This window comes from Orcinus orca, chromosome 13 (assembly GCF_937001465.1).
Source record: "Orcinus orca chromosome 13, mOrcOrc1.1, whole genome shotgun sequence".
Taxonomy (NCBI): domain Eukaryota; kingdom Metazoa; phylum Chordata; class Mammalia; order Artiodactyla; family Delphinidae; genus Orcinus; species Orcinus orca.
Genome location: NC_064571.1, coordinates 12,116,847 through 12,125,510, shown reverse-complemented (window position 1 = coordinate 12,125,510; position 8,664 = coordinate 12,116,847). Strand labels below are relative to the sequence as shown.

Below are 8,664 nucleotides of genomic sequence, written 5' to 3'. Positions count from 1 at the left end.
TTCGTGTGAGTGTCTACACGTGCCAAGTAACAATCCAGGGTGTCATAGTGCCCGCACGAACAAAGATTTCACAGTAGAGAAAGGAGATGGGAAAACTGAATCATCACACAGCCTGGGAGGATGGAGATGCACGATCATGTCACGTGCAAATGTGTCATCGGATCCCAATTGTCAGACGTAACAGTTGATAAGGTAGCAATGTAAACTGGCAGATGTCACAACCTGTCACCATTTATTAGCACCGAGTGTAGTACTACGTATCCAATGACTAATTCTTCTACTTGATATTCCAGAACTAATTAGCTTGGTGTTCACTTTAATGTTGACTTTTATAAAGCTGCATGTTAAAAATAGATTTCGCTGAAGAAGAAAACTTTTGAGAATCAAGAGACACTGCATTAGATCAGGGCTGACTGATTGCTCACTAGCATGCCCAGTAGCGTATGTGGTCTGGTTGTCCAAAAGTTCTTTAAAAAAATTTACGTTACTGGTGCTATTTTGTGGACTGTATTTAAGTGAACATAATTTTCTGCATTTGTGGTATTGTCAAAATAAGAAATCTATGATATGCAGAACCAGATCTGAGCTACAGCCTTCTACAATTATACCCGAGGTCAGTTATTTCATTTCATCAGAATATATCATCTGAAGCATGGCTGGTGGGAAATTTAGGCTCTCTGTTCAAAAAAAAAGGCAACTTTACTGCAGTTTTTAAAGGGAGTATGTGGATGGTGAGAATGGCTAAAAGAAAAAAAAGAAAGCAAGGCTGTGAGACTATACAGAAAGTAGTCAAATAGTGGTGCCTTTTACATGCGCTATCCCTCCCACCACCCTATCACCATTGATAAGGGCCCTTCTCCCCTCAGCTAAGCCTCAGTGCCAGACTTACCCACTGCGGTGTCCTTATTCCATCACTCTTGGTAATTTCAGATTACTTCTTGTTTCCTATTTCATTTTGTAACTGTTTTAGCTTTCTTATCGTATAAACACGTGGAGTTTATATTTGGTTTTATGGTAACAGATTATTAGAATTAGACATAAGTAATTTAATGAAGAATTGGTTTTCTTTACAAGTTCCTAACCCTTAAAAGGATATATTACACCCCTTACAATATACTGGAAACATAGAGAGATTATGGGAAACGTAATCCCATTAGGAAAGGAAACAAAGCAAAACAAAAACAAAGATCAGCTCCATGCTAGTCCCAGGATCTTGGGTAAGACGGGTGAACTCTGAATTCGTGGTTCTTCATAACCACCCCTGGGACAGGTGTTTTTTGGATCCCGATGTCCGTGTACAGATGGCTTGAGAGATGTACAGTTTCAGCTTGAAAGGACAGCCACACGTCACCGCCTCCCTCCTGCTTTCGAGCCCACATTCTATTCCTTGGGTGCCACGAGGTCATTGCTTCTTCTCCGTTCATAAAATAAGATGAGAACAGGGCCAAGCCCACCTCTCAGCATCAGTGTGCAATGATGCTGAGAAAATCCAGATGAAGACACGCTGAGAACGAGAAATTATAAGACCAAGCTGCCACCTCTAGGCTGAGTTAAATCCTAAATCTATGCGGAAGGCAGTACTGTACATTTTCCCCAGGTTCGAAGTGAGAAAGATGGGCTGGCCTTGCTCGGAGGAGGCGATGAACCAGTCGGGAAAGGCCACGGACTCAAAGGTGGAGGTACTGCCTGTCCGGCCATGGTAGAAAAGGAAGGGCTCCATGGGCTCAGGTCGGTTGTACAGATCCAGTATTTTCTGGTCCTGAAATGGGACAGAAAATGCCAGAAGGAGAAGCACAGGCTGTTTGAGTAGTTCAACATTACTTGTACACAACACATAAATGTTCCGAAGTTGGAGGAACCCTATCCGTCTATTAGAGCAAGCCTAGAAAAACCCATTTCAAAGGAACAGCAGAGTGAGCACGCATGAAATGTCACCTTCCTGCCCCCCACCCTCAACTCCAGAGATGGCATGGAGTGACACAAGGCACAGGTTCATGAACAAGTGGCCACCCTTGAATGACAAATTGGAACTCTCCCCGCACAAGAGGCTGCGGGGACCACCCCACCCCCAGGAAAAGGAAGGAAATGCAAATTTGCTGCAGGAAGCCAAGGTCTTCCCTCACCAAAGCTGCATCTGTGAGACCCCCCCCCCCCCCCCGCAAGAACCGCTGCTCTGGTAAAGGACCGCCAGGGCAGGGGTGTTTGGGTTTTCAATTAATTGCCAAACATATGAGAAAGGTCAGAGCCACGAAAAAGGCACAAGAGGGTCTAATAAATCAAAGGACTTGCACTCAAAAAAGCAAAGTATATAGAACAATCAGAAAAGGTTTCTATATTGTATATAGAAGTATATTTGTGAATGTATATATTTATATATTCACATATCATTCTATTTAGGTAAGATAAGTATTTCTAAGTAAATTGCATTATGTCCAAGATTCCCCAAAGAGACACAGGAATGGTCCATAATTCAGCCACATTCCACCCTGAGTAGGGGGAATTCTCCCAAAAGATTCCTTTATTCAGTTAATAACTTCCAGTTAATCTAGCCAATTCTTTGGGCAGCCAAAAACCTAGGATTCATCCTTGATATTGCTTTCTTAGATCCCTCCACATTTAATCCAGCAGCAAGGCCTGTGAGCCCTATTTCCAAAATCTTTCCTGAACTGCGCCACTTCTCACTCCCTCCCCTACACCTGCTCCATCCTTACCACCCATTCTCCACAAAGCAGTTAACTGTAAACTGAAATAATTGAATAAATAAGATCACGTTACCTTCCGGCTTAAATGTCTTGAATGATTTTCTAATTATCACAAAATTCAAAGCCTTAACAAAGCCTGCAGGGTCAACACCTTGCAGCTCTTGCTTACAGAGCTGAAAATGTACTGTTCGGTCCTCATCTTCTTAATCACACGCCACATTCACCCTGTCAGCAAAGCCCATTGACTCAACTGAAAATATTTCCAGAATCTGACCATTTTCTTCCTACCTCCATGCTATCCCCATATCTATCAGATCACACCTGGATCACCTCAAAGCCTCCAACAGGACTCTCCCCTTTGCCCTTCACACGCGGCTATCAAGTAGCGGACAAAATAATCCCTGGTGGTCCAGTGGTTAAGAATCTGTCTTACAATGCAGGACATGCCAGTTGGATTCCTGGTTGGGGAACTAAGATTTCATGTGCCGCAGGGCAACTAAGGCCGCACATGGCAACTACTGAGCCTGCGGGCCACAACTAAACAGCACATGCGCAGCAACTACTGGGTCCGGGCGCTCTGGAGCTCACGCGCCACAACAAAGAGCCCTCATGCTGCAACGAATGATCCCGCACGCCGCAACTAAGACCCAATGCATCCAATAAATAAGTAAGTAAATAAATAAATAATTTTTTAAAAAATCATATGTCCGTTCATGTCACTCTTCTATTCAAAACGTTCTAACAATTTGAATTGATTGAACCTGCCCTCACTGGACACTGCTGGCTCACTCCTTTGCCTCCTCTCCCAGCTGCTAAAATCTCACCTTTGCGATAATGCCTGCTGTACTATTTACCACACAGCCAGACCCCAGCTGTTACTGGCACTGCCAGTCTCTTAACCCGGCTCTAATCGTTCTTTCCCAGGAGACATAACACCCTTTCACATGCCACAGATTTACCCATGATTATACTTCTTGTGGACCATTTCTCCTCTCCCACTAGAATGCAAGCCCCAGGAGGGCAGGACTCTGCCATTCTGTGCACTGATGATTCACAAATGCCCACAACAGTGCTGGAGGCCAGTAAGAACACACACATTTGCTGACTTGGATTATATTGAGTTGAATTAAATTGAATTGCAGTAAACAGAAGTTTCAGAAACAAGTTTTTACTAACAGGCAGTTATAAAGAAGAAAAACGCAAAACCAACTAGAGAGCTTGAGAATTAGCATAGCAAAGACTGAAATTTCATAAAAACAGAATAGAAAGATAATGTAGCAGATAATTTAGCGTGTGAATTAAAAGGTAATCAGGACCTGGGATGTTGAACCAACGAGTTCTCCCAGAATGCAACAAGAAGAAAAAAGGACAGAAAGTATGAGAAATCAGGTGAGATATTGAAGTGAGATCTCAAAGTTCCAATAACTGATGAATAGGAATTCGAAAAGGAGAGGGGAGGCAGAATGAAGGAGAGAATATACTTGAATAAACATTCATGGAGACATGGATGGACCTAGAGTCTGTCATAGACAGTGAAGTAAGCCAGAAAGAGGAAAACAAATATTGTATATTAACTCATGTATGTGGAATCTAGAAAAATGGTACAGATGAACCTATTGGCAGGGCAAGAATAGAGATGCAGCTGTGGGGAATGGATATGTGGACACGGGGGGTGGGATGTATTGGGAGATTGGGACTGATGTATGTGCACTGCCATGTGTAGAACAGATAGCTAGTGGGAACCTGCTGTATAACACAGGGAGCTCAGCTCGGTGCTCTGTGGTGACCTAGATGGGTGGGACGGGGGGTGGGGTGGGAGAGGCCCAAGAGGAAGGGGATATATGTATACACATAGGTGATTCACTTCGTTGTACAGCAGAAACTAACACAACATTGTAGAGCAACTATACCCCAATTAAAACAAACAAACAAACAACGGCTAGAATGTCTCAATATTCAAGAAAGACGAGCCCTCAACTAGCGAGGGGCAGGATAAATCAAATTAAAGTCTATTGCAGGCACATTATTCTAAAGGAGGAAGGGATAAGTATGCTTAAGAACAGGAGGATATTTCTTTTTTAATTATAAAATTAGATTTCCTAACAAATCAACTTCTCAGAAAAGAAATTGAGGTTTTTCTACATTAGTTTTCTCAGTCACTCACCTTCAGCTGCAATTTGGGCTGTCCTCCAACGTCCTCACAATACAGACACATTTCTGGATTCTCTATTCCCAAATAAATGGGAACCCCTTTGTCTTCCTCAACAGAGCCTGGATTCTTGCATGGCATAACAGTGACAACGACTGTTAGATAAGAGGGGATATGGTGTCAGTGCCCCCTTTGGAAGGCAGCTATGTTCGCCACATACCACCAACGCACACAGCCCGTGCCCTTTGGAAGTCAGGAAAGACCAGGATCTTCCAGGTAAGGCTGGAAGAGATCTTAAGAGTATAATCCCTACTACCCCAGACCCACAAAGTGGCCAGCCCCATATTCATTCATTCATTCATTCATTCACACCAAGCACCAATCACTGCCCTAAGAAATGGAGCAAACACAAAGAGTTCATCAGAGGGCAGACCCCACCCTTGAGATTTTCACACCTCTGCTTGAACACCTGGAGGTGAGAAGCTCCAACCCCAAGCAACCCCCCTGAGCCTTGGAGAGCCCTGTTCACTGACAAGTATTGCCTAATGTCCTGTTGAAATCTGCCTTCCTGTGCTATCCAACCCATTAGTCCTCTTAGGACACCAGAAGTCTAGCAGAACAAGCCACTCCTCTTCCCTAAGACAGGCCTTCAGATCACTGCTCCCCAGAACGCCACTCCACTCTCTCTGCTCTCTTTGCCCTGGTCCAAGACACCCCTTCCCAGGCAGGTGTGGAATTCTTCCCCCTCCAGGTGAGCTCTGTTATAAAGCCACACTTTTAACCAAAGGCTGGATACCAGTATCCCAGCCGCAATGATGTGTGGGGGATCACATCACAAAGACCAACCGCATGGTGACCTCTCACCTACCTGGAGTCACACTGTTGTTCAGTGGAACTGTCACGAGGGTGTGACCCTTAAGGATCCACGCCTGCTGATTCAAGTCAAAGCATTCTCCAGTCCAAGGCTCATCCATTTCTATTTAAATAGAAAAGAATAATGAAGAAACATGATTACGGTTGCTTTATCAGACGCTAGGAGAAAGATTATCTACTCCAGGCCTTTCAGGAAGGACGGTTCAGGCTTTACACATCAAAGCTGGCAGCTCTCACATGGCCCATCCGCTCAGCCTTTCTTTCCAGTAAAACTATGAGCTCTGGTGAGGAGGACAAGCCTGTAACTAGTCTAAGAGTTAGACCGTTAATGAGTTAAACCCTCATCCCCATAAGGACACACGCGTCAAGGCCCAGCTACTGACTTTGACAGCCACTTTGTATCGGGCCCAAGGCTAGACCTAGAGCTGCAGCAGTGAAGAAGAAATGGTCCTCACCCTCGCGGTCCAGTGGGACATGGACAGCATTTGGTGGTAAGGTCCATATACAGGGAGGGGCAGAGAAGGCTGGGGTGTCCAGAAGAGACAGGCATGAGTGTCCCCAGCCTCCAGACCCCATCCCAACATTACCTGCTTTATAGAATGGTCCAGAGGCTTCCGTAATTTCTGCCATAGCGGGGTTGTCTCGGCACCTGTGAGGACATTGATACGAGATCTGAGTCTCAGGAGGCATTTCCAGACCCTCCCAAGGATACTGGTTCTTAAGGTCCTGATTCTGGGCAGGGAGCTGGGAAGCCTGGCCTGATACCAAGCCCTCGTCAGAAGATCTAGGCCACCTCCTGGGACAAAACTTCAAGGCAACCTTAGGGAGGGGTATCAAGCAGAAGTTTCCTCCACCCAGAGATCCAGCCAGGGACAGTGTCCCCCTAGGGGTTCCAAGGCCAGGCATGACTTTTGACCTTAAATACCCTACAGTTCCCTGATGTCTGTGCCTTCTCCTCCCAGCAGCCCTCCCCACTCCCACTGGCAAATTTGTCTGCCTGGGAACAGGGGAGGGACCCGAGCCAAGGCAACTCTGCCAGGATCCTAGCAGCTCCCCAAGTAAGAAGCAGCCAACTCTGCACAGGACAAGACATGGACCCAGCCTGGCGTGGCTCCAGCCCTAAACACAGCAAAGAGGGATGCGTAAGAGTCAAGGGACCTTCCAGCCACCCGCTGGCAAGAACCTTTATCAAAAGCGCAGGGGACTGAATCGCAGCTCAAGCAGCTCCCGAGAGCAGTGACGGGCTCTGGTGGAGTGGGGAACACTTATCTGGAGAGCATAGGGAGGAGCCAGCTTCCTCAGCGGGGCGTGACAATCTTACGACATGAAAGAAGAAGGCCAGATCCTCCTGCCAGAAGATCCGGTGAGGCTCAGATGAAGAAATCACGGCATCAGTATGAGGAGGACCTGTCTGGGCTCCCTGAGAAGTAAGCACCTAGCCAAGCCCTACCAACAGGGTTAATGACAGACCCTGGGTTGCTCAGGAAGGGGAGACTGAGGGACTTCCCCAGATCCCAGTTCCCCTGCTGTGTCACTCTGGAGCTAGAACTGGACATGCAGGCTCTAAGTGAAGGGAATCCATCACCTGGGCCCAGGAAGCCTGCCCACTGCAGTTTCACTAAGAGAGTCCTGTGACGGCAAAATTAGCTGTGGGCTCAGGCAGGAGCCATATGGCATTTCTGGCCACCCAACTGTTCCACTTCGGTCTGCCCGTGAGTGGAGGGTTAGGCTAAAAGCCGCTCCCCCACTCTTTCAGCCCCTCAGAGATGCACCTGTATCCTCTTGGGAGCCACAGGCATTGAGCAACACACCCTTAACTGAGATAATCCTGGTCTCTGCTACCCCCAAATAGAGTGGACTCCTGACCAGCCCAAGGACTAACGAGGTAGGTAGTGATTTCTCCAAAAACTGAGCCCCAGTTGCCAACTTATCCTTCACCCTCTGTTCCAGTCATGCAGGCCATTTGTAGGTTCTCAACAAATGGTAAGTTATTTTTCTATATGTTTGTTACACACACACACACACACACACACACACAATCTGCTGAGGTCCCGCATAAAAATTTTCTGAGATGAGTTAACTTGACTGCAGTGAGTTTCAGAAGGCAGATGAGAAGCACCTACAGCTTCATATTCACCTGGAAAAAAAAGTGCAAAGAATAAGACAGAACCTTCCAGGCAAGCACCCCCATGAGCCCCTCTTCCCAACCTTGAAAAGAGTCTCCTTGCTCAGCCTCTCATACATTTCACCCCATCTCCTTTTTGGCCTTAGAGGGACATAGCCTTTTCCTGTTGAGGCCCCAGTCCCATCACTTTTGGTTTCTAGAGTGCGGTTAGGAATTTAGACACTTCTGTTCAAAGCCAAGCTCAGCCCCATTGTCACCCCTTGAGTCCCCTCCGCCCAGCTGAAGAGTCTCTCCATTATGCATCAGTCAACATATCCCCTTTCTTGGGATGCTTACCACAAAACAGCATCAAAAAGGCTCCATCTTCTGGCCCCCAAATTCCTTAGGTCTCTGTTTCAATCAGGATCCAGTCTGGAAAGCAAAACCCACACAAGGAATTGCAAACAAAGGGAATTGAACACAAGAAACTGTTAACACACATGTTAGAAGGCTGGAGAGTAAAAAGGATGCCTGAGGTATCCCAGATAGCACCCAATGTGGGAGGGCCCAAGGGACACAACGCAGACAGCTGTATTTCCATTGATTCAAAAGCCTTTGGGAGCAGGTTGGTGCTATCACATGCAAGAAAGTAATAGTCACTTAAAGAAGACGGAGGTCATTATGACATTTTACAATGGCTGTGGGACCTGGGGAGAGATGGTGTTTTCTATTCACTTCTTCAGCAGGCTTTATTTGTCTGTCCTCCCAGGCTGATTAATAGCAGGGCTGATTTTTTATTTTCAGTTCTGAGCAAGTTTTGACTCTCAGATTCTGAC

General features: G+C 46.3%; 1 protein-coding gene across 4 annotated transcripts; it reads right to left on the bottom strand.

Annotated features, from left to right (window-relative positions):
- Nucleotides 1-1,022: 1,022 nt before the first annotated feature.
- Nucleotides 1,023-7,065, bottom strand: IL36G (interleukin 36 gamma). 4 transcript variants are annotated; one of them, XM_033416293.2, is made up of 5 exons: nt 7,046-7,065; nt 6,312-6,373; nt 5,720-5,827; nt 4,867-5,006; nt 1,023-1,759 (listed from the first exon to the last, which is right to left on the bottom strand). In XM_033416293.2, the coding sequence occupies exons 1-5, from the start codon at nt 7,048-7,050 to the stop codon at nt 1,541-1,543; spliced, it is 534 nt and encodes a 177-aa protein (XP_033272184.1). In that variant the 5' UTR covers nt 7,051-7,065; the 3' UTR covers nt 1,023-1,540. The 4 variants fall into 4 exon arrangements, with proteins under 4 accessions (XP_033272184.1, XP_033272185.1, XP_012394446.2 ...); XM_033416294.2 differs by lacking the exon at nt 7,046-7,065 and adding an exon at nt 6,908-6,987; XM_012538992.3 differs by lacking the exon at nt 7,046-7,065 and having other exon boundaries at nt 6,312-6,855.
- Nucleotides 7,066-8,664: the final 1,599 nt, after the last annotated feature.

Excerpts from the sequence above, each read along its gene's own strand:
- IL36G (XM_012538992.3), bottom strand. The coding sequence starts at position 6,630 with ATGCCTGGCCTTGGAACCCCTAGGGGGACACTGTCCCTGGCTGGATCT. Across the intron at positions 5,828-6,311 it reads TGGACCATTCTATAAAGCAG|AAATGGATGAGCCTTGGACT; the intron begins GTAATGTTGGGA and ends CTATTTAAATAG. Across the intron at positions 5,007-5,719 it reads GAACAACAGTGTGACTCCAG|TCGTTGTCACTGTTATGCCA; the intron begins GTAGGTGAGAGG and ends CTTATCTAACAG.